Here is a 25,053-nt window from a genome sequence, read left to right on the forward strand (position 1 = left end):
TAGGTCATTTTGAATGGGATATTTGTTATACCGATTGTATTGGGAAGGGTGATTATAGGGTAATGGGTTGTCTATATGACTAAGAGATACTGTATAGTATATAAGGGTTTTTTTTCTCTTTTTTGTATGGCTTTGTAACTATTTGATTAGTGTATAAATGTAAATAATTTGGTGTACATATGGAAATGGGTGTTTATAGCTGTTAAATTTGTCTAAGATAATTATGAGCCGTTGAATAAGGGATGTGAATTAATACGCTTTGTCGTCTTCCTGCTCCTTTTCGGACACATGATTTCATTTATTTTTAATATTGTTCATGACACTTTATGAATATTCTTGTTTTGGTTTCTTCGGTTTTTTTTAATGTTGTTTCACACTTGCTTTTTATTCTTTTATTCTGTTCGAAATAAAGAATCAAATAAATAAATAATTAAGTTGAGGGCTCCGTACAGTGCTGGGAACCCAGTGTGGAAGTATAATTGGCTGAAAGAAATGTTGGGGAACAATGCTGAGGATTAATTGAAATTAAAGACGCGTCTATTGTAATTACTGGAATTCATGGGAAGGGAGCTAAAATAGTGGGGTACGGTAATTAAGAAAGTAAAGGTCTAAATTCTTCGATTCAAATTCTACCAAATTCAGGGCTTCATATTGAAGGAATGGCTATTGCATAGTGATCTTGTATTTCTATTCAGGACTTTCATATTGAGGGCACTGGCTATTATACATTAATAAAAGTGTATATATTGGATTGTTGAATAAAAATATTTTTGGAATTGTTAATTTGTTGATTTATAGTTTAAAGCGTGTTTATAATTTTGCCGTTGCTTTATTGTATTTACTGTGTCTTGCCTTTGATTTAAAGTTTTGAGTGTTACACTGTTGTAATCATGGTTCGAATCATGACACTTATATTGATGTAGTGTGATTAAGACTACTGTTAAAATTGGAGTCCGAATCGTGGCTGTTCCATCAAGGATTCATATCCTTTAGATCCGTTGATCAATAGCTGTTAGAGGAAAAAGTAACTGAGGTAGAGGAATAGTACTTGTTAGAGAAGAGTATCATGATGGGAACTGTACCTCTAAGCATTTAGTGTGAGGAAAGAGTATCTGATCGAAAAGAGTAACTTGATGGGAAAGTACCATTCAGCGAAAGAGTACTTTGAAGGGAAAGTCTCCTGTATCTAAAGGAAGGGTTCCGTTGGTTGAAAGCAGCACAATTTTGGATTACAAATATATTGCGATTTGTTTTTGGGACTTACAATGTGATATTAGACGAATGTTTGTGTTTTACATTGGTAATAAGTGGTATAGTTTCTTGTCTAAGTACGATTTTGCTTGCGTGTTTGCAGCTCATTTGTTCGTTTCTAGATTAAAGTTTTTGCATGTAGGAGATTTGCTGCTGAAGAGTGAGTTTGATTGTTTGCTGAAACTCCTTAACTTGTTTGTCATCTTGAAATAGTTTACAGGATTGGAAGCTTGTGTGAATTTGTGTGAGACTGTAAATACATTTTGGGTACCCAAGCTTGAAAGGAGATTTGATTGTGTGATTGTGTTGTGAGAAGTGCGAGACTGCTGATGCACTGCGGAACTTTTGGCCATTGTTTGGGAGCGAGTTTGATAAGTCTAGAAGACTGTGAATTGTTGAGAGAGTGTGTGAATCGTTGTGAGTTAGTGCAACAATGTTCAACAATGGGGAAATCGGATCGAACGAGGACCCCGAAAGCCCGTTACAGTTAGTGTGTAGCGAGTTTCGACAAAAGAGTGAAAGATTAAAGAATTTTTGGGGAGTGCTGAATAGAAAAATGGGAGATGATTTGTGGCCCGAAGGAGGGTCCGGAACATTGAAGGGAGTGAAGTATATCGAGCAGATTATTTGGCAATGCAACAATAGTGAAGTAGCAAAGGAGTTGATAGGACTGTGGAGAAAGTATTACGAAGAGCAGAAAGCGAATAGAGAGGCAGTGAGAATGGTGAATTGGCATGAAGCAGCTTCAAAGCTTGGAATAAAACTAAGACATGACGAAGTGAACTGACCTCCAGGCATCTTGAGAGCACAAGGAGCGGGAGAGAAATAAATCATCTGGGGAAACTGGCACCAGTAGATCTAGAATTTAAGGACCTGGTGGTTGGCATTCGCTTTGAAGGGGAAGAAGACGATTATTTGGAAGATTGGGAAAGTGTGAGAATTAGGAGAAGTTTGCAGCCTCCACCTTATTTCCCTTGCATTCCCCGTACTCCATTCACACATTGTACAACTTGCACACACAACGGACACTTAGAGCCTGCAGCACCTTTAACACTACCTGCAGATTCCACAATAAAGCCTGCTTTACAAACAGCAGCAACACCAGTAAAGGATTCTTGGACTCCAATCGCTCCACCATTGGCAGGTAGTCAAGTAGCTCATGGTACAAGGAGTAAAACAAAGAAGATAGCTCCTGTTTTTTAAGGCGAGTGAGGTTATTAGAGACATAGTACAACCCCCAGAATACTTTTGTGATCCTAAGACAAATTAGACGAATAGCGAGAGATCAGAGCGGTTCCTTTAAGAAGTAACGCAATCCCCCTAGTGAAGATGAAGACATATTGGAGAGTGAGACAGTAGCGGGAGACACTGAGGAAGATCCCAATATAGCTAATATCATGAGAGCAGAGCAAGTATCCCGCAGGCAGTTCCCAGTCGGGGAAATACCAAATCCAGCTTTTGATCCGGTTAGTGCAGTGGGTGCAAACAATCCCCGAACTATTGAGGTATATACCCCATGGAAACCCAATGAGATGATGGCAGTACTGAGCAAGATCCCTGACCATAAGAAATCACCTGCTTCCTTTGTGGATTACCTTAGAACCACAATGCCTGTGTATCACGCAGACTCCCGAGATTTATGGGCTGTGATCCAACAGATAGTCACTCCAACCGAACATACCAGATTCCTAGCAACCCTAGAACACCCAACTCATGGAGCACTGGCTAATGTGATCGCTGACAATAGTGCAAGAGAAGATGCAGTTTTAACTGCCCTTGCGAATACTCTTCAGAAGCCGATAGATATTGCTAGGATTCTGGATGTGATACCAAAGAAAGGAGAGGGAGCAGATGAATTTATAGGGAGATTTTTGGAGTTATACATGGATCAGTCAGCTGATCTGATTTTTAGGAATGGGGCAAATTCTCCTCAGTACTGCGCAATATTATTGAACTGCCTTCCAACTAATGTGGCTGAATCAATTAAAACCAATAATATGGACTGGTTGGAAAATAGTTCCAGTCAGATGGCTCGGGCATTGAGATGTCACTGGAAAGATATCAAAAATCAGGAAGGCCAGCCTGCAGTAAAAACAATAAACAAATATGTAATTAAAAAGGAGGTGCCAAATCTAGACAGTGGTGTCCTAAAATATTAGCAACGTATGGGACTAGAGAAATTAGGGTTCCAGAACACCCAGAGCATTTGTACGATGATATACCTGCCTTAGAGCCGATTTCGGCTCTAAGGCAGGTATATCATCGTACAAATTGGAGAAGGAATACTAAAATACTGGGACCAGATCAGTGTTATACTTGTGGTAGGACAGGGCATTGGAGTAGAGCATGTCCGATTATGGGACAAATTGAAGGAAGGGGTCAGAGAAGAGACTCTCAGGATCAAAGGGACTCTTAGGATCTAGAGACTACAGGAGCTCTCGAGATCCTGGGGATTACAGGAAGTGTTTAAATCCCAGAGATCAGAGAAAACACAGAGTAAGCTGGCCAGGAGATCAGGGACCAAGAAGACAGGCAACTTTTTTCACCGACCAATCCATTTTCAAAGTCTTGATCAGACAGCCAGTCCAGAATCAATGGACAAGATAACCTGACCCCTACCCCTGGACCCATCAAAATAATCTATTGAGATGAAGGAATTAAGTATACCATTATAATAAACACTGAAGATTGTACAAGGAGGATAGTAAGAAAAGATAGTCCAGAGTGAAGAAAGAATTATATAAAGCCCCATACTTACAGATAGTCCAGAGTGAAGAAAGAATTATATAAAGCAGGGAATGCCCTTCAAGAAGACAGCGAAGGAGAGAATGGAGCATGAGTCAAGGGAAAGATACAAAGAAACTAAGAAGGGAAACAAAGTAACTGTCATTGATGTGAGGGAACAAAGTGTGAACAAGACACGTTGAAGGAAAGGAGGACGCTGTGGAGTATGCTGAGGTACCAGTGAAATTATAGAAAAGAACTGCAGGGGTTGCTCCACATATCACCAGAAAAGTAAACTATCCGGCAAGTGCAAAAGATCTTGGAGCAATGGTGAAATGGGCAATTACTATGGCAGACCCAAATAAGTACGAAGAGCAAAATTTGTCTAACCAGTATGTTGTTAAGTTCTATCAGGCCCCAATGCCAGAATCTGGGGAGTGAGGTATGTGAGTATGTGGATCCGCAAGTTTGGGCAGAAGACGCAGCTCAGATAGGATGCGTGCACATCAATCCCATCCAAGTAGCTCTCCAGAAAGGGGTAACTCTGCCTTTGATACAGCAGTATCCGTTGAAAGCACAGGCCATTAACAGCATAGACAAATTAATTTGGGGGCTGCTGGAGCAAGAAATTTTAGTAAAATGCCAATCTATTTGAAACACACCAATCCTTGTGTTTTGAAACCAGGAAAGGATGGCCAAGATCTAAGAACAATTACCTCGGTTGTAGAACCGCTCCATGCGCTAGTGCCAAACCCTGCTCACATCTTAGCTCTAATCCCAGCTGAAGCAAAAATCTTCTCAATAGTCGACCTGCAACATGCATTCTATTTCTTGCCTCTCCATAAGAACAGCCAAGATGTGTTTGCTTTCACATATAGGGGCCAGCAATACACCTGGACCAGATTGCCTCAGGGATTCATCAATTTGCCTATTTTATTTTCCAGATGTCTACAAGAACAATTGAGTACTATAAATTTTAGAAGAAGATCTACCTTAGTGCAGTACATCAATAACTTATTAGTGGCCAGCAGAGACGAATCAAGCAACCGTGAAGATACTGCACAATTACTAAATCATCTGGCTAATTTGGGATATATGGTCTCCCAGTCGAAAGTACTGATGGCCCAGGAGAAAGTAACATTTTTAGGAGTCATAATTTCGGCAACAGAAAGGAATCTAGAAAAAAGCAGACTCGAACCAATTTGTGAATTCCCGATTCCTAAAGAAGCAAAACAAATGAGGCAATAGCTGGGTATGGTCTACATAGCTTTAGAAACTAAAGAGCTGACGCTCTATACAAGTAAAGAGGGTGAATTTCAACTAACTAAGGAAGTGCAAGAGGTCTTTGAGAACTTAAAGAAATTCCTGATGTGGGCCCCAGCAAGGGGAAGACCTATTTTCTATGTTTCTTTTTTTTTTTTTTTTTTAATAATATTTTTTATTAGAAGTAGACATATTATAAAGTATAGTTGCATATTATAGTAAAAAATCTTTTCATATACATCAGTCATACATTATTAAAATTTTCAATTGTCGATTACTTCTACTTCTAGTGGGTTTTTTTAATATAGAAAAAGAGAGAAAGAGAGAGAAAAGTTGCAAATATCAAAAAAAAACAAAAAAGGTGGAATGGATTACTTATAATATGTCATTGGAGATAGGTTCATAGATTTGTAAAATATGACTTTTCATCTAATCCTGAGTTCAAGTTTCAGTTGGGTTTTCGTGCCGGGCCAGTCTATCCCGTCAGATAATTAATGAATGGAGCCCATATTTTATCAAAAAGTTCTTGTTTGTCCATTAAGACAAGTCTAATTCTTTCTAGATATAGGGTCTCCGACATTTCCACAATCCACATTTTAATTGTGGGGGTCGTAGGGCCTTTCCAAAATTTTAATATTAATTTTTTCCCGGTTATTATACTGTAGTCGAGGAAATTTATTTGACTTGTGTATTTTCTATGTTTCTATGTTTACGACAGACCCTTCCAACTCTACTGCACCATTCTCTCTGAGTGTTCAACGGCAGTCCTTACTCAAAAACATGGGGATAGGCATAGGCCAGTGGCCTATTATTCAAGTAAACTCGACCCAGTAGCAAGGATACACCCATTATGCACCAAAATTCTAACCGGCATTTACAATAGTTTACAGTCTGCTGCAAATTTGACCCTACAGCAGGAGACGGTAGTATATAGTTCGCATTCAGTGGCAGCCTTGTTAGGGCAATTCCAGACTCGGCACCTAACGATGGCACGTAAGAACAAATATGAAATTTACTTATTAAATAACCCGAAGCTTCAGTTTAGGCATTGTACAACTATTAACCCAGCATCTTTTCCTGTTTCATCCCCTCAGGAGCAGTCTGAGGCGGGACATGACTTTGTTTATAATCAAGGAGGAGACATCAGTGAGGGAGGACCTGAGAGATGCACCTATAGAGGACACTGACATGACGTTGTATGTAGATGGGAGTGCATCCATTGGACCCTGGGGTGAGAAATTGTCTGGGTATGCAATTATTAATCAAGATGTGGGAAATGTAGAAACAGCTGCCTTTGAGTCACCTTATTCAGCACAGGCTGATTATTTTTTTTTGCTTTATTTAGGGCTTGCATTATGGGGGAAATTTAAGGGGAAACATATATACAAATTCTAGATATGCATTTCAAGTAGTGGAAAGTATTTGGACAATTATGGAGAAATGGAGGATTTCTTACCTCGGCAGGGTCTCAAATATCAAACAAACAATTGCTGACATATATTAAAGGTCCTGATACTACCCAGACAAATTTTAGCTATGAAATGTGGTGTACGCACAAGAGGACAGACCTCAACAGACATTGGAAATCGTACTGCCGATCAGGCAGCAAAAGTAATATCCCGGGAATGTACAATGGTGGTACCAAAGATGATGAGGCAAACTAAAAGTTTAAATAACAGGTCCCCCTCGGAGAAGCCGATGCTAACCATACAAGAGATCTTTCAGATGCAGGGGGAGGCTACTGAAAGGGATAAAGAACAATGGAGGCAACTTGGTTTTACACTAGATTGTATGACAGGACTCTGGACCATTCCGGCAGGGCAAACTTGCATGACAGATTCTTTGGCAGTATGGGTTATAGAGTGCATGCACTATGCAACTCATTGCGGTGCAAGAACAGTAGTAGATACTCTTTTGGCTACTTGGTGGCATCCAAGGTTACAAACATTAGCTCAAAAAGTAAGTAGTAGTTGCCTGATTTGCCAGAAATACAATCCAGGGAAATGAGTAGGTTGCAGAGATGACAAGACACCGTTGGCCATGGGCCCTTTTGAGACATTATAGACGGATTACATCGAATTATAAAGGTGCCGGGGTTACAGATATGTACTTGTTAAAGTCGATGCATTCAGCAGGTGGATCAAAGCTTATCCAACCCTTGATAATAAAGTGGCTACTGTTGTCAAGGTGTTAATGAAAAATATTGTCCTTAGATTTGGAATCCCTCTTCGACTTAGTTCAGATAATGGTCCACATTTTATTGGGCAAGTTAATAGAGAGATTTGTGAACAGTTAGGCATCCAGCAGCAAATACAATGTGTTTATCGACCACAGACTGCTGGACTTGTAGAAAGGTCAAATCAGACCCTGAAAACTAAATTAGCTAAATTGTAGGCAGAGACTGGAATTAGTTGGATTAAATTACTTCTCATAGCTTTATTTCAAATGAGTCACACCTGCAGGGAAATCTAGACCGAGCCCAGCAGAAATTGTTTATGGTAGACTCTTAAGAACACCTTGGAAGCAAAATGCAATGGAAAATTATAAATTTCCATCATATGATCGACTACATTCTAACTTTGACTCGTGCTTTGAGAGAACCACTATGTAGGGTAAGAGCAGCGAATGGTGAGTTGCCCTTGTTGACTGCTTCTACTAAGGTGGAGACTATGTCCTTGTAAAGAATTGGGTAAGGAAAGGGTTGGAGGTTCGCTGGGAAGGACCTTACCAAGTTCTCCTAACGACTCCAAGAGCAGTGAAGGTAGAAGGTAGAAATGCATGGGTGTATCTCCACCACTGCAAGAGTATCAGTGGGAGACTAGGTTGCTAACTTATTTTATTCGAGATTCTCTTAGAAACTTCAAACTCTGCGAAGAGTCAAAGACATATGTACCTGACAGGATGGATGGAGGGGAATCATGCCTATGAAAACTCGGGAGGTGAAGACTCATCAGACAGGAATCATGAAGCTACGCCCAGGAAAACTCGGGAAGCTTGATGAAATTCTGAGCGATTACATCAGCATCTTCCTGTTAGGATAGAGCAAAGTTACTGTTGTGGTTTGATTATCATAAATGATAAGAGGGTTACCATAAATGATAAAAGAAAGGAATGATAATATTGGCCAAATAAAAGATGTCTCAAAATGGAGAATCTCTGTATTTGCAAAGCCTGCTTGTCCTCTTTCTGTGAAAGTTGGAGAGCTATGAGTTATGGCTCTACGATGTCTGGACCCTGGGAGGAAGTTGAGGATAAGGTGAGTTCCAGATGTCCTTCTTATTGTTAAAATGTATGAGGGTATTGCAGAAGAGCTGAGCAGGTTTGCAAATGCATGATTATGATTGGTCATAGGATTGGGGTGTTGTAAAGTATTGTTAATTATGTTGCAGAGAGTTTGTGCTGTTATCTTGTGATTGGTTAAAGTGTGAAGCCTTGTTCAAATTGTTTATACTACCTGGGAAAATGTTTATTTACTTTGGTGAACTGTCTTCCAACTTGTACCTTCTGTGTAAACAGTGTAATGGGGTACTTTGTGATTGGGTTAGGGAACTGTAAATAAATGTATTATATGATCGATATTTGTGATTGGCTTGTAGGGGCTGCCCACCCCCATATAGTCTTGTGCCACATGTCTGATACCCTATAAACGAGGAGACACCACATCGATCGGGGTCGATCTTCCGGGGTGGCATTTGGGACGTGCTGACTTGCCTGAGGTGACTGCTCGCACGAGGTGGAAGGGTTTGGACGAGTAGAGACAAGGATCAGATCCGGAGTGTGGTTAGGTATCATATAGGAAGTTTGTTTGTGGTAGTGAGAATAAAGAATTGGTTGACCCAGTGTTTTTACTGAACTAGACTAGTCTACTCAGTGTTTTACTGAACTAAACTAAGGGGGTAAGCTGTAGGGAGCTTATTTACATTTTTCCTCTTCACAGAATCCACCAGCTCGCACACAATCTACAATTGAGAACTTGTTTTTTACCCTATCTAAGCCTGCTGTGATCTAATGCAACAAAATCTACTCTGGGCCACTCTCACTTCAAAGGAAACAGCCAGGTGTTCTCCAGTCTAACCTTTAGATAATATGCATTGAACATGGAGAGTGATCAATTCTTGAACAGTCAAGGAGATTATGGAGGAAATAGGAAGTTGCATTGGGGGCAGGGGATTTTGTTGAATAGCAGAGCAGACACATGGGGCAATATGCCTCAATTCCTCATTAGTTCCTTGGTTTTGTTGACGTTGAGCAAGAGTTTACTTTTGCAGCAGCCATGCCATTAGTTACCAAAACTCTTAGTTCTACAACTCTTTCCCTAAAACTGCCTGCTTTTTTGATCTATTTTCCTTTATGCGACTCCTTAAACCTACCACTTTAAGCAAACTTTCAGCCATCTGCTCAAATATTTCTACATAGATATCATAAGAGCATGGGACGGCACATTGGTGCAGCGGTAGAGTTGCTGCCTTATGCCCCTGTCCCACTTAGGAAACCTGAACGGAAACCTCTGGAGACTTTGCGCCCCACCCAAGGTTTCCGTGCGGTTCCCGGAGATTCCCGGAGGTTTTTGTCAGTCTCCCTACCTGCTTCCACTACCTGCAACCTCCGGCAACCACCTGCAACCTCCGGGAACTGCACGGAAACTGTGGGTGGGGCACAAAGTCTCCAGACGTTTCCGTTCAGGTTTCCTAAATGGGGCAGGGGCATTACAGTGCCAGAGACCTGATTTTGATCCTGATCTGCGGTATATACCCTCTCACTGGGACTGCATGGGTTCTCTACAGATGCTCCAGTTTCCTCCCACACTCCAAAGACCTGCAGGTTTGTAGGTTAATTGGCTTTGCTAAAATTGTAAATTGACCCTAGTGTGTAGGATAGTGCTAGTGTATGAAGTCTCCAGCTGTGATGATTTTCATAGCACTGGACTCTGACTCTGCGGCCCTGAGGGTGGGGTTGTTACAGTGCAACAGCTTCTCCACCTTAAACTCATTTACGCACAGGTTTTTGTGCAGGCCTCTTCTCTAGACTCGTGAGCCATGTCAGAACTCACTAGAATTGAGACTGCACAACCCACCATCGTCATTACCTTGGGCCACCACCCTGGGGATTGCTGGTTGGCGCAGACTTGATAGGCAGAAGGGCCTGTTTTCATGCTCCAACTCTAAGCTAAACTAAACCAAACAGGAGCAGAAATAGTTAATTCTGCCTAATCCACCAATCATCTATCATCTACCTCGAAGCTCTTTGCCAAGATGATCCCTTATCATTTAATCCTCTTAATGTCGCAGAATCTATCAACATTTGTTTTGCATGAACACAACTAATCCTCCACTAGCCCTCTGAAGAAGGAGAGAATTTCAAAACTCCACCATCCTGCCAGTGAAGAAATGTTTCCTCCTCTTAATCCTTATTCTGCAATTGGGTCCCTGGTTCTCCACAGCCTTGACCAGAGGAGACATCCTTCCTGTGTCGACCCTGCATAAACCATACAAGAATCTCTTCCAAGATTACTGTTGATACGTTTTGCTGGGCCGTCTTCCAGTTCATCTGGGGGTCGAGGATGCGACGGGGCACAATGCACAAGTCGGCAGACACCGGGAGTAAAAATGTGCCCGACGTCGCCCTCACCCTGATAGCCACCTTTGTGTGTGGCTGCATCAGGCAGAGCGGAGAGCCAAGGCACTGGGGACCAAGTGTCACTACCTGCTGAGGTTCTACCTGTCCCCAGTGTTACAAAGGATGGGCCTGGCGCAGATGCCACGCAATGTGCCAGGCAGCTGGACATTGCCACACCATCTGTCGTATGTGGAAAGGTTCTTCCGGACCAACACCTTTAACCATAAGTCCATCGGGCAGTGGTCAGCACGGAACATCCTGCAGGCACTGCAGGGAAAGGACTCCATGGATCCTGCAGCCTGGTTCCCAGAGCAGGCTGCCCAGCTTGTCTGGCAAAATGCCTCATCGCCAGAACTCACCAACAAGCACCAAGACCTGGCTGGCGGTGAGGGGAGCCCTCCTAGTCAGATCCTTCCTGCACCATCGAAACCTCACTACCAACACACGGACTTCTAGTAATGCTGGAAGGTCATCAACTCGGTGAAAGACGCTCTTTGGTCTGCCCGAGCGTTGTTGACCACACAGCGGAGCGAGGTGTCCGTCGGGGAATGTTGCTGACTGGCCCGCTGCAGACTGCAGGAGTACATGCTGAGGGATGCACTGAAGCTTGGTGCAGCCAATGTCAAGGCTCGGTGGGGGGAGGACCACAGTCTATGGTCCCTTTGTGAAATTTGAGCAATATATGTAAACATTATAAAAAGGTCTGTACAACCTCCGAAAATGTCGGATGAATTTTTTTTTGCACGGTTCATGTATTGTATATATTTATTACCTGAATAAAGTCTATTTTGAAATATGAAAAAAAAGAAGGCAGGCGTACATGGGCAGGGGAATGTGTAAAAAGGAACTGCAGATGTTGGTTTACACAAACTGCTGGAGTCTGGGGGTCACGCAGCATCTCTGGAGAGAAGGAACGGGTGATGTTTCGGGTCAAGACCCTTCTTCGGACTGAGAGTCAGGGGAGAGGGAGACACCGCGATATTGAAAGGTCTCAAGTTTTCACGTATCTAGCGAGCGGGCTCTATGTGCCACCAGAGGGAGTTCTTAAAGCTCTTTCAAAAATGTGTTAACTTTCCACAACTTCAGGAAATTTTGATGTGCATACATCATTCGTCATGGTACTCGGTTACACTTTCGATTCATGACAAGTTGAGGTGGGGCGCGTAGATTTGACTATAAAAGTTTCCAGTCCAGACCAAAGACCATAGAGCTCTGTGATCTTTGGTTCCGGACTGTGACTTCGCTGAGTACGAGTGGACGGCAATATTAGCGGATACATCCCTGGAGAAAAATGTCTCAAAGTGAGTAAACTTCATGGAACGATCACAAGGGTCGTTTAGGAGCATTAATACTGAACATGTTTGAATGATGTATTTATCCTATAAACACTTACGTTAAAAGCGAAAACGTATTTTTATTTCAAAACGTTGAATTTTTCGAAATTATTCCAGATACTGCACAATACTGTGCTAGAAATTGCTGTGCTTGCATTCGAATAATGGGTGCAATAAATAACCATCGTTTTGTCATTTTTTCGCAGCTTTGACAGTGGCAACTACAGATTTGCAATGCAAAGTGAATAACACAGCGCACAATGCGGACGAATTCGGTTTCGAACGACTGGTTCTGAGGCGGGGTAGTCGTTTCACCATCACTGTGAATTTCATGCTCAGGGGATACCAGCCAAATGATGACAAGGTCTCCTTCATCGTGCAAACAGGTAAAGGAAGCAAATATAGGCTCAAGTGCAATTTGTAATGGTCTGGTATTGCTCAGAGTTAAGGAATGAGCTTGTATTTACGTAGAGCTTTGCAGAGGGCATCCCAGAATAATTTAGAACGCGTAGTACCTCTAATACAGTATCTATTGCAATGATGGGAACACAAGACAATTTCTTACTATTAAATATCACAGTTCGATGATGACCAGGTTGTGCTTTTTACTGGAAAAAAAAGAGCAAATGTTGCAAATGCTCAGCAGGTCAAGCAGCATCGTCAGAGAGGGAAATAGAGTCAGCAGTTCAAGTTGATGGGTCGCCATCAAGTTCTGTTAGGTTCTGATGGAAGAGCATTGAACTGAAAAATAGTTTTTTCCAGTCAACAAATACAACCTGATCAGCCAGCCTGTGCGAGTACAGCTCACACTGGCGGCATTGAGGAAAATAGTTTATATTTTTGTCATAAAATAAACTGCTGGAGGAATATTTCAGGTCAAACCGGATTCAAAATTGACTTGGAGGAAGGAGTTGTGCAGGAAGGAACTGCAGTTGCTGGTTAAAACCGAAGATAGACACAAAGTGCTGTAGTAACTCAGCGGGACAGGTAAAATCTCTGGTGAGAAAGAATGGGTGATGTTGCGAAACCTTACCCATTCCTTCTCTTCACATATGCTATCTGTCCCGATGTGTTACTCCAGCAGTTTATGTCTATCTTTGGTAGTTGTGTAGAGTTGCTTTCCTGATTGGAGACCTGTGACCAATGGTATGCCACCAACATTGTTGCCAGCATTGTATATAAGCTGACTACACTAAAAATATTGGTACAGTAATCCAGTGAGGAAGGATATCTAAATTTACAATTTGATCTAGATCAGGTAGAAAGATGGAGTTTAACTCCGACGAGTATTTGTTGCACTTTGGTAAGTCAAACCAAGACAGAACCTACTCAGTAAATGGTTGAACCTTGGAGAGTGTTGTACAACAGAGAGATCGGGGAGTACAGGTACATGGTTCCTTAAAAGTGGCGAGCCAGATGGACAGTGCGATGAAGAAGTTAAATGGCATGCATTGAGAAGGATATTGAGTGTTAATGCTAGGACATCGTGACGCAGCTGTACAAGTCATTGCTGAACCATTGCTGAACCATACTTGGAGTGCTGTGTGGACTTCTGGTTGCCTAGCTTTCAGAAGGATGTCATTAAGTTGGAAAGGGCACAGAACAAATTCACTGTTTACATAGGCTTGCTGGCGAGTTGTAGGGAGAGGTTTGATAGGCTGGGACATTTTTATTTTAAGCTTAGGACGATGAAGAATTATCTTTTTGAGGTGTACAATCTCATGAGAGTTATAGACAAAGTGAATGTTCACAGATTTTTCCCAGGGTAAGAGATTCTAAAACTAGCAGGCATCGGTTTAATGTGAGAAGGGATAGATTTAAGAAGGATCTTAGGGAAACTTTCTCACTCAGAGTGCAGTCTGATTCTGGAATGAGCTGCTAGAGGAAGCTACAGAAGAAGACACAATAACACTTTTGTTAAAGTACCTTTATCGTCTTGCCCCATCCTGGTAATCTATTCCTACCCTACAATCCTTTAGGATATCTGAAACTATAATCCCCAAACATCCCACAATTGAAACATTTTCTCTGTGCCTTTAGCTTCCATGACTATAATCTGGAATTCTCTCCCTAATTCTCCCTGCCTCTTTACCTCTCTGTTCCCATTTAAGTAGTGTCTTAAAACCTATCTTTCTTACAATGTTTTACTCATATCCTTAATATCTTCTGATATTGCTATGACTAAATTTCTAAATTTGCAATATCATACACTTATGAATAGTTTCTGAAATCTATATGTACTCTGTACATTCTAATGCACTAATATTAGCTTTGAAAAATATTATTTTATTCTGTTTTATACTGTAGCTTGTTCAGAGCATTCATTTTTTTATCCAGAAAATGGTGGGACGATGATGGGAACTTGCTTCTGCATGGAGAATGTGGGGAATGAGATGGATTTCATTAAAGTGAAAAAGAGATAAGTACAGAACGAAGGGAAGGAGAGCAGATGGCATCAATAGAATTAGCGGGAGGGAACGCATGAAAGAAATTTAGCACCCATCGATTGGGTGAGGTAACCTGCTTCACTTCTGTAAACCCAGTGTGATATTAGAGGATTAAAATGACTAAAGTCCAAAATCAACAACCTTACTTCCTATGTTGGCTGTGTTAAAATAAACATTCTCTTTGTGATTAGAAGGTTAAACTCCTACAACTCAGTCAATGGTGCAAACAACATATTTCACAGAAAAAAACATTCAGTAAATTGTTTGTTGTGAGTTAAAACTGAACATGTGGTTGGTTTTAATCTACAAAGATTCCTGCAAAACAAGTCAATTACAGTTAAATAAATGGTGTTAATGTGTATTGAAGCCTGCTGAAATTATTGGTTGACATGGGCCGCGGAACCGGGGGGGGGGGGGGGGGGTTGGAGAGGCTGCAGCCCCCCCCCCCCCACTTTTTTGGCTAGACATATTTCAATGTCTCTGACTTTGGACAAGGCGCTGCTGTGCTCTGAGCAACCTGGTCGTGGGTGTTGGAGAGCCAGGGTGGAGGGATGGAAGCAGAAGCAGCGGCGGGGGCAGATGCAGACAGGGAGCTGGGGCTGGCAAGTGTTTGCCAGGCTGGTGAGTCGCTCTGGCCATGGAGTAGCCTCAATGCCAGAGTCCTGGCCGTCGGAGGCATCGGAAGCGTTGCGCCGCTACCGTGAGATTCCTTGCGCTGAATTCGCCCTGCAGACCAGCATGGACCAGGCTGCGGCTCGGTGCATCCTGGAGGACAACCAGTGGCTGTTGGAAGTAGGTACCAAGCACTGGGTAGAAGCGGTGGAAGATAGTGGCCTTTAAATGGGGGTGATTGGAGAAAGCATCCTGCTTGCCTGCTAGATTTTCACTTACTGTAACTGCAGGAAAAATGTTCCTGATGTTGGGGGAGTCCAAAACCAGGGGTCACAGTTTAAGAATAAGGGGTAGGCCATTTAGGACTGAGATGAGGACAAACTTTCTTCATCTAGTGAGTTGCAAATCTGTGGAATTCTCTGCCACAGAACGCAGTGGAGGCCAATTCACTGCATGTTTTCAAGAGAGAGTTATATTTAGTTCTTGGGGCTAGTGAAATCAAGGGATATGGAAAAAAACAGGAAAGCGGTACTGATTTTAGATGAACAGCCATGATCATATTAAATGGCAGTGCTGGCTCGAAGGGCCGAATGACCTATTCCTGCATCTATTTTCTATGTGTCTGTGCTTGAGTATATGGCAATAAAACTCGACCACGATTTTGAAGCATTCATGCATGGTGGAGGTATAATGCAGTCATAGAGTGATACAGTGTGAAAACAGGCCCTTTGGCTCAACTTGCCCTCACCTGCCAACATGTCCCAGCTACACTGTATCTAAGAAAGAACTGCAGATGCTGGAAAATCGAAGGTACACAAAAATGCATGAGAAACTCAGCGGGTGCAGCAGCGTCTATGGAGCGAAGGAAATAGGCAACGTTTCGGGCCAAAACCCTTCTTCAGACTGATGGGGGGTGGGGAGGGGGTCGGGAAGAAAAAAGGAAAAAGGAGGAGGAGGAGCCCGAGGGCTGAGGGAGAGATAGGAAGGGGAGGAGACAGCAAGGGCTAACAAAATTGGGAGAATTCAATGTTCATGCTTCCAGGATGCAGCTACACTACCTACCTCCATATCCCACCAAACCTGCCCTATCCATGTATCAGTCTAGCTGTTAATTAAATGTTGGGATAGTTCCTGCCTCAACTACCTCCTCTGGCAGCTTGTTCCATACAACCACCACCCTTTGTGTGGAAAAAGTTACCCCTCAGATTCCTATGAAATCTTTTCCCCTTCACCTTAAATCTGTCCTCCGGTCCTCGATTCACCTACTCTGGGCAAGTGAGCCAGAAATGTGTATTTCTAATGCATTTAAGATTTCTCGAAAGTCTTACTTTAAAAAAAGTTAAGTTTCCACAAACATATACCCCCTTTATAATGTCATGGTTTAATGATTCTAAATTTAAATCAAAATGAAATGTACATCAAAAGGAGAACGCATACTTTCCAAATACTGATTTTTTTCCCCAAGCAAAATATAATTTGGATGACTTTTCAAAATCAGGAAATATTATGATTATTTCTTGTCCCTTTTTCCAACTACAAAAAAAATAGCACTTTATAACACATTTAGTCTTTTTTTGTCAAATCAAATTTACCGTGGAAGGCACGTGTCAATCCGTGGGGGGGGGGGGGGGGGGTGATGGGGGATAATTCCCCCCACTTTTTGAGGTAGGGGATGCCCTGTATTATTATCCTCCAGTTTTTGGAGGTCGAGCAGTAACAAAATAATAATCACCTGCTCCTATCTCTCATGTAGGCCCTACATTATCTTAAAAATACTTCAAACAAAAAACATTTAAATCATACTTCTACAATGCACTAAAACATGATTTTAAAACATCAGATTTCAAAAGGTCCCTACTGTCGGAGGGGGGACACACCCTCCCCCCACTCAGTCACTCCACTCCTCGCCAGGTACCCCCAAGACCAGTGATCAGTGATCACTCAGCCCACCCCCACGTTCAAAAATGTTCTACGGCCCCTGATCTATTCAGCCACTGGATCCTCAGCTTCACCATAAAGTTGCCGTTGTAAAGGATAGTGGTGGAAAACTGGCTAAAGTAAACAAGGGAGGATAGAACACCAAACATCTGGAGCCCATTCTGATGCCCATCATTTTAGACGGCTCACACCTCAGCCCTAAAAAAGGTGTTCTGCATTCCTGCACTAGAAGATCACTGTTGGATTGGCATGAAGTTGACGTCTTAAAGATACATTAACCAGACAGTTCTCAGTGAACCAAGAAATGTTTTATTTTAGGGCCGTCTCTGTCTAATTCAGCAGTGAAGGAGGCTCAGAGTGTCAAGCACTGGTGAACAGACTTCCTCTGTCTGCTCCACTGTTGCAAAACATGCAAAGAGCATAATGTAAATCTTGATCTGGGGCTGTTCAATAGGCTACAGTGAGTGGTATAGATGATTGGGCATTGTAAGGGTGGATCAGGCCTGTTTGATGGGAAGAGGAGTCAGGGTGCGGGTGGGCCAGAGTGATGTATTGGTGGGTTCAAAAAACACTGGTCAGGATTTGATATTGCTAGTTTGGTGTTAGGTTTGTTAATTTGGTGGGTATAATTAGTTCTCGATAGGTTTGGTTGGTGGTGCGGAGAGAGTTGTGGCGTTAGTGGTGATCTGGAGAATAGGGCTTCAAGGGAGGTGGGCCTGATCCATAGGGCAAGGTCGATAGATTTGGAGGGAGATGATTGCTGGGACTAGCCCAGGGTCTTTAGTAGTTCAAAGGGACACAATGGGTCAAGCCTGACAATAGATTGAAGTAGACAGTGGCAAAGGCAGATAGTAAAATCATCCTTAATGTTGGGTGTGGTTCTGCACAAAAACCTGGTTGAAACTGGATAATACCGCTCTGTGACCAGTTGCAAGTAAAGTGACCTTAAGGTGAACTTAGCATTCATTGCACATATAGTACATGGTAAAATGGAACTACTTACAGCTTTCATAGCACACGACACATTAGAGCACAGTATGTTAATTATGAATTCCTTTATCTTATGTACTCACTGTGTATGTGGGGTAGAGATAATGGGGGAAAGTAGATAATGGGTCGCATAAAAAACGACGTATGCTTTGTATCTGCGCTAGGGCGGTTGTCTCCCAAATTTGACAATTTGTAATAAAGGAAGTTTGTTCTGAAGGTAAAACCTAGAGTCCACCTGAATTCTTCCTGTCTACAAATGAAGAGTCTGTTTTACTACCTTAGAGGATACGTATCCGGCTGGATAGGAATGACTTAGTCAGAATGAACTACTCAGGTGATTTCCTTTTAGTTAATGCTAATGCAGCTGCCACTGGCCGAGTGTAGGCATGAATGAAACACCTGACTCACAGCACCATGTGGGATTGAAATTCACAGAAATAGTATTCCCGAGTGCATTGGGAGCCAGTGGATACCAATCACCATGTCCACAGTGCCCATGTCATGGAATTCCAGCCCACAGAGCATGGGACAAATGAGGACCCTGCAGCCCTCACTTCCCCATTGCAAATCAGAAGCGGTGCGCACCTCTAAAATCATATGGTAACATCATTGATATGGAGCTTGAAGTCTCTCTGTGAATTGAACACAGAAATGCTCCCACAGAGTAAAAGCTGCCCTTCGACTGGTCCATTGAGTCTGAAGTGTTCCATAATGCATTTGTACTAGATTGAAAATTGGAACGTCAGACCTAGTGACCACTTTGAACAGGTCCACTTTCCCTACATGAGATTACATGAAAAACAGTGGCTACTCTCCGGAGTAGCAACATGTGACAGGTTTCTGAGGCAGTTTAGTCCTGCATAACAGGAACCACTAAATAGATAATCAACTCTTTTCACCCCATGAATAAAAATGGATAATAGATGTTGATAAGATGAATGATTCTCACATTGAGAGGGATTGTTATTCACCTTGCCAGTCTACCAATGTCTTTGGTGGCACTGATGAGTTAGGGAGTCATGCTAAGGAACTGAATACTGATTAAGATATAAAGTGAGAAGAGATAAAAGAAAAATGGCAAGTGAAGATACAAATGATTTTAATCGAGTAGCGAAAGTAAACAAATGTAAATTCAATCGTGCATGTAAAGCCTACACTAATTAATTGGTAAATCGATTAGATTTATCAAAGATCAAATATCACATTTATTTTGAGCAACCCATTGATGAACTTTCAATTACATAATTTGAGGTGGCAGTCTTATTCATTTTTGGAAATTCAAAAATCATTTTTTTTCCAGGTGTGGAGGCTTCAGGGGCATTTGAAAAAATCACATTTCCACTTTCAAATACACTGGCTGAAAATTCATGGAATGCTGCCCTTGTAAGCAACGTTGGAAACCAGTTAACCCTGTCCATTTGCTCACCATCCACCAGCAAGATTGGTCACTTCTCCTTGAATATGGTGTGCTCAACAAAGGGCCAATCTAGAATATTTAATCTGGGAGAATTCATCTTGCTCTTCAACCCCTGGTGCTCAGGTACAATATTGTGTGAAATTATCAAAATATATATCTCAAAGGCAGAGCAATCTGCAATAATTGCTCCTTGGTCAGCGATCCCCGCACATTTACACTATCTGACACCCACTAGGGACAATTTTTACATTTACCAAGCCATTTAACCCACAAACCCACACGTCTTTGGTGTATGGGAGGAAACTAAAAACCCATGCAGGTCACGGGGAGAACGTACAAAATCCGTACAGATAGCTCCCGTAGTCAGGATCGAATCCAGGTCTCTAGCGCAGTATTCGCTAGTAGGCAGCAACACTATTGCTGCGTCACCATGACCACCTTGCGCCTAGCTGGCCAAAGCTTGCTTAACTTTGTTAGGCATTGTTGTGAAGGTTTGTTTGTGATATTGGCAGCTGTTCAAGGTAATAAAATGTAGTCAACTTATTAGGCATTTATATGCAAAATAAATTCTCCAAGTCAGTTTCCCTTCATGCATCACAGGAAGAATCATAAATGTCTTCAACCGACTGTTAAAATATAATAAGAATAAAACAAAATAGACACTCCAGGCATTGACCTGGGCCTTTGTGGTTCATCTGTGAACTTTACCAAAGTGCTTAGCTTTACCACTCAGAAGGTCAGGGACTTCCTTCCTTCCACCACCAACTACAACTCATATATTATCCTAGCATTAAAAAAAATATTGCTGTTCCTTTAGGATCATGAGGTCTCAGTCCTTTATTTAAAACCTTCCCCCGTCAACTATCACAGTTCATGAACACACCTCCTCCCCATCACCTTAATGGAAGATCGGGATGAGAACAAATGATGACTTTGCATCAGGATAAAACATCAACATAGTATACAGATGTTAATGATAGTAAATGTGTGAGAATATGTTTTGGCTAATCCCCCTGATTTATATTCAAATTTCAGCTGATGCTGTTTTCCTGGATGCTGAGGATAAACGCAGAGAATATGTGCTGAATGACCAGGGGTTGACATATTATGGTACACATAAACATATTTCGTGCTCAGCCTGGAATTTTGGACAGGTAATGAAAACTTTACCAGTGTGTGAAGTATACATAAAAGAAGCAGAGGGAGTGGATGCAAACACACAGATGTGCGCACACACATGGAAATACATACACACATATACATAACCATACACATGCACACAGACACATAAATAACACATCAACACAATTACATACACATGCACTCACATGCATATGCCCACATGCACAAACATGCACATGCACACACATGCACACCTTTGCACATATACATCTTACAAAGAAGCACTAGTAAGTGTGATATACAGGGAAATGTTGCTGTACTTATTCATGAAAATGTAGAAAGTTAACAGCCAAGTACAGCAGGCAATTAAGAATGCAAATAGAAATTGAACTTTCGCTGCAAAACAGTTGAAGAATAAGAGCAATTCCGATTTAACTGAAATACAGTTCAGGTGATACTGCATCTGCACCACTTCTATGCTAGTTTTATCTTCCTACCTAAAGATCTACACGTCTGAAGATCTGTGCAGTAGATTCACCAGATAGATTGTTTGGAATAAGTGTTGTCCATTGGGTAAGACAGGATTAGAAGAAGAGGAGATGATTTCATTCACAAATTTAAGCCAAAACCAACTGTAAATCTGAGGAGTGGGATCATTTCAGAATTGAGCAGACATGAACCATGGCATTGATGAGGAAAGGGAAGGCATACAAGAAACTTAAAAACAAGTGTAAGTTACAAGTGTAAGGGTAGCAATCATCAATACAGACTATTTATAGAGTGAGACAGGGAAAATCATGTTCATGATAATCACAAAAAAACAGATACATTTCCAATATTTTGTTCCTGTCTTTATGGACGAAGTAGCAAACTTCCCGAAAATAATGGAAGACTATACGTCTGGTGTAAACGGGGACCTGGAAAAGCCAGACAGGAGAAATTAATGGGACAGAAAGGTGATAAATCCCTATCTGATAACCTGCATCCAAGTGATTTAAAAAAAATGTGCTTTTGGAGATAATGGATGCACTGGTAGTCAACTTTCCAATATTCCATAGATTCTAGACTAGTTCCCACAAACTGGTAAGGCATTAAACGTGCCTCTACTATTTTAGAAAGGTGGTAGGAGCAATTTAGGAAGTTGGAGACACCCAGCTTAACAGCAGAAGTAGGGAAAAAATTGGAAACTATTTTTAAGGAAGTGAAACAGAGCAGTTGGGACATAAGAATATGAGTGCAGAAAGACAACATGAATTTATGAAAAGATTTATATTGACAGATCTGTATGAGGTTTTTACGGTTATAATTAACAAAAAAAAGATAAAGGGGAACCGACTGATGTGTATTTGGACTTCAAGTAAGGTACCATACAAAAAATAATTAAATAAACAAACTGCATGATAATTGGTATTACACTATAGATTGACGATTGATTAAAGGCCAGAACATTAGATTAGCAATAAATAAGAATTGTCCTTTTTGATAGCTGTGAGCAGCGGGCCTCTGCTGAGATCAGTGCTGGGGCTTCAACTGTTCACAATCTGTATTAATCATATGATTGTGGTGATCAAGTGTAATATGTCTACGTTTGCTGATGATACACATCTGGGTGTTAGTATCGGCTGCATGGAGGATGTAGACGGGCTAAGTAAATGGATAAGGTAATGGCATGGATGGAAAATTAAGAAGAAAGAATGTTGTCACCCATTTTGAAATTCACCCCCAAGGATGAGCACGGACACAGTCATGAGTCACAACCATGATATCATGCATTGGAAGATACACCAGACCATAATGTAAAATAAACACTTACTGTGCACTTTATTATTGATTCTTAACTTTCAGTTTGAACATGGCATTGTGGATATTTGCCTGAAACTCTTGAACAACAGCAAAAACTATGATGATAATCCAAAAGAAGATTTATCCAAAAGAAATGATCCTATTTACATCAGCAGGATTATATCTGCTGTGGTAAGCATGAAGCCTGGTGTCATACAAGCCAATCATTGCTTTCAATAACTTAATGAGCTCCTCAGGGATAAACCAAAAGCCCTTAACAAATGTCTACGTATTCATTTTGATGGACCTATTCATTGTCTCTGCTGTATTAACCTGGTAAGACATTGAAACTTTCACCGCCATAATTAAATTTATATAAAGGACATTTATGAAAAGATAACTCATAATAAGTCTATTATTTCAAAGGCAATCAAATTTCAGAGTAAAACGGAAGAGACATGAAAGCTGGATATGGTTGCTCATACAAACCAATCAAACAATTTGTTTGCCACAGAGATTGTTGGCAAGAAACTGAACTTGAGTTTTCAAGGCATTCTACCAAGCTTATGTCAATAAAAACTGTTGCTTGTTCCCACTCTTCTCTCTGAGCCTGAAAATTGAATATGCCCACATGCTCTGGCAGGAACCCTGCAGCCCTGAGGGTTGCTTTCATCCTTTTAAGTTACTTGAAACAGTTACCAGTAGTTTTACAAACCACTGGTTCTAAAGTGGATAGGTGTAAATTCAAATGTCATTGGCAATTAATCACCAGGTCAATTATTACCTGTTTATTTTCTTTGTAAGGAAGTTCCAAGGATGTTTTACTGCCATATAAACCCAAGCAGGGCAAATCATATGAGGAAATAATTAACATCTGAAATTAGCATGGAACTACAAGCTTCGGTTCAAGAAACTCATATGAACTGAAGCCACTGAAACACCCACATCTCATTATCTTTGCAATGATTTTACACATTTTTACAATTCCATTTGTGCCTCTAACATGTAATTAATTATGTTACAGTTGATCATAGTTAAATTCAGCAATACAGTACCTCACAGACCTAGAATCCACATACACACCTTGCTTAAAGCGTAATCTTCAAAGATTTATCTCACATTCTTAAACTCAATATTTTTTTATTTGAATAACTGTGCAAAGAATTACAGTTTCTCACTTCTTTACAGGTGAATTGCAATGATGATAATGGGATACTAGTGGGTAATTGGGGCAGTGACTATTCAAAAGGAATAGCTCCAACACAGTGGAATGGAAGCATTTCTATCCTTCGCAAATGGAATGAATCAGGGTGCCATCCTGTACGCTATGGGCAATGTTGGGTGTTTGCCGCAGTTGCCTGCACTGGTATGTAACTCTGTCTAATGGTGTGTGATGATGAAAAACTATAAGAATTAATGTCTGGAATTAGCATGGAACTGCAAAGATTTTATTCAAGGAACTGTAATTATTTCCTTTTGATCCCGTTTATTGATTTGAAGCTTATTTTAATTATATGTTCTTTGACTTTAAAACTGATGGGGATCACTACTTCCTTAAGAAACCGTGCCACATGGCAAATTACTGCAACATTGCAAGCTCCGGGTTTAATTAAGAGTAATTTGCTACAAAAAATCGTTGTATTTCTTTGATGCTCCTGATATAAGCAAGTTTTGTATATGCCACCCTGCAGCACAAGATCACAAATATATTTTACGCGAGAAGGATACACTACCTACAAACTTCAAATAATCCTTTGTTTTGATAAAGATTTTTGTAATATTTTTAATTACACCGTTACTTAAACCTGTTTCAAAAAATATTATTTGACTAACAATAAGGCAAAGTGAAGCACATTCCATGGGAAATTGTTTAAGATTTACTTTGATGCCTGGAGTTATTAGAGATATGAAAGCTTTTTCATGCTGCTCTCCAATTATGATTAAGGCTCCTCAAATCCTGTCATGTTTTAGGAGCTATGTATTAAAACTGTGGTTTTCCAGTTTTTGGAACTGTTCACCTTTAGCTCTGAACCATAGAATTACTGTGAAACCATGGAATCAGCAAACGTTCTGAGTCTTTCTCTAGTTTTTTTTTCTACCACATGATGGAAGACAAATTCTTACATTGCTGTAACGTAATGTGTTGCAGTGTTGTACTCATTTTACAACCATGAAAGTATTAACATGATATGATTTCAGACAATGATGAGGGTGATATAAAAACCAGAAATACATGAAGTGAGAGTGATTTGCAAATACATAAAGTATAATGGATTGTAGATTTTGAAGACCAGTGTTATTATGGTGCACATTTGAGAAATGATGTGCCTAGATATAGAAACGTACAAAATTCTTAAGGGGTTGGACAGGCTAGATGCAGGAAGATTGCTCCCGATGTTGGGGAAGTCCAGGACAAGGGGTCACAGCTTAAGGATAAGGGGGAAATCCTTTAAAACCGAGATGAGAAGAACTTTTTTCACACAGAGTGGTGAATCTCTGGAACTCTCTGCCACAGAGAGTAGTCGAGGCCAGTTCATTGGCTATATTTAAGAGGGAG

General features: G+C 41.1%; 1 protein-coding gene across 1 annotated transcript in view; it reads left to right on the forward strand.

Annotated features, from left to right (window-relative positions):
* Window positions 1-11,728: 11,728 nt before the first annotated feature.
* LOC129707404 (protein-glutamine gamma-glutamyltransferase 2-like) overlaps window positions 11,729-25,053 on the forward strand; it is a 28,323-nt gene continuing 14,998 nt past the window's right edge. Inside the window, exons 1-6 of the mRNA XM_055652411.1 lie at window positions 11,729-12,155; window positions 12,395-12,574; window positions 19,476-19,715; window positions 20,628-20,746; window positions 22,560-22,688; window positions 23,685-23,862. Coding sequence (XP_055508386.1) covers window positions 12,146-12,155; window positions 12,395-12,574; window positions 19,476-19,715; window positions 20,628-20,746; window positions 22,560-22,688; window positions 23,685-23,862 — 856 coding nt within the window. The 5' untranslated portion in view covers window positions 11,729-12,145. The remainder of the gene's footprint in view (window positions 12,156-12,394; window positions 12,575-19,475; window positions 19,716-20,627; window positions 20,747-22,559; window positions 22,689-23,684; window positions 23,863-25,053) is intronic.

The sequence above is a fragment of the Leucoraja erinacea genome, chromosome 21 (genome assembly GCF_028641065.1).
Source record: "Leucoraja erinacea ecotype New England chromosome 21, Leri_hhj_1, whole genome shotgun sequence".
NCBI classification, from domain to species: Eukaryota; Metazoa; Chordata; class Chondrichthyes; order Rajiformes; family Rajidae; genus Leucoraja; species Leucoraja erinaceus.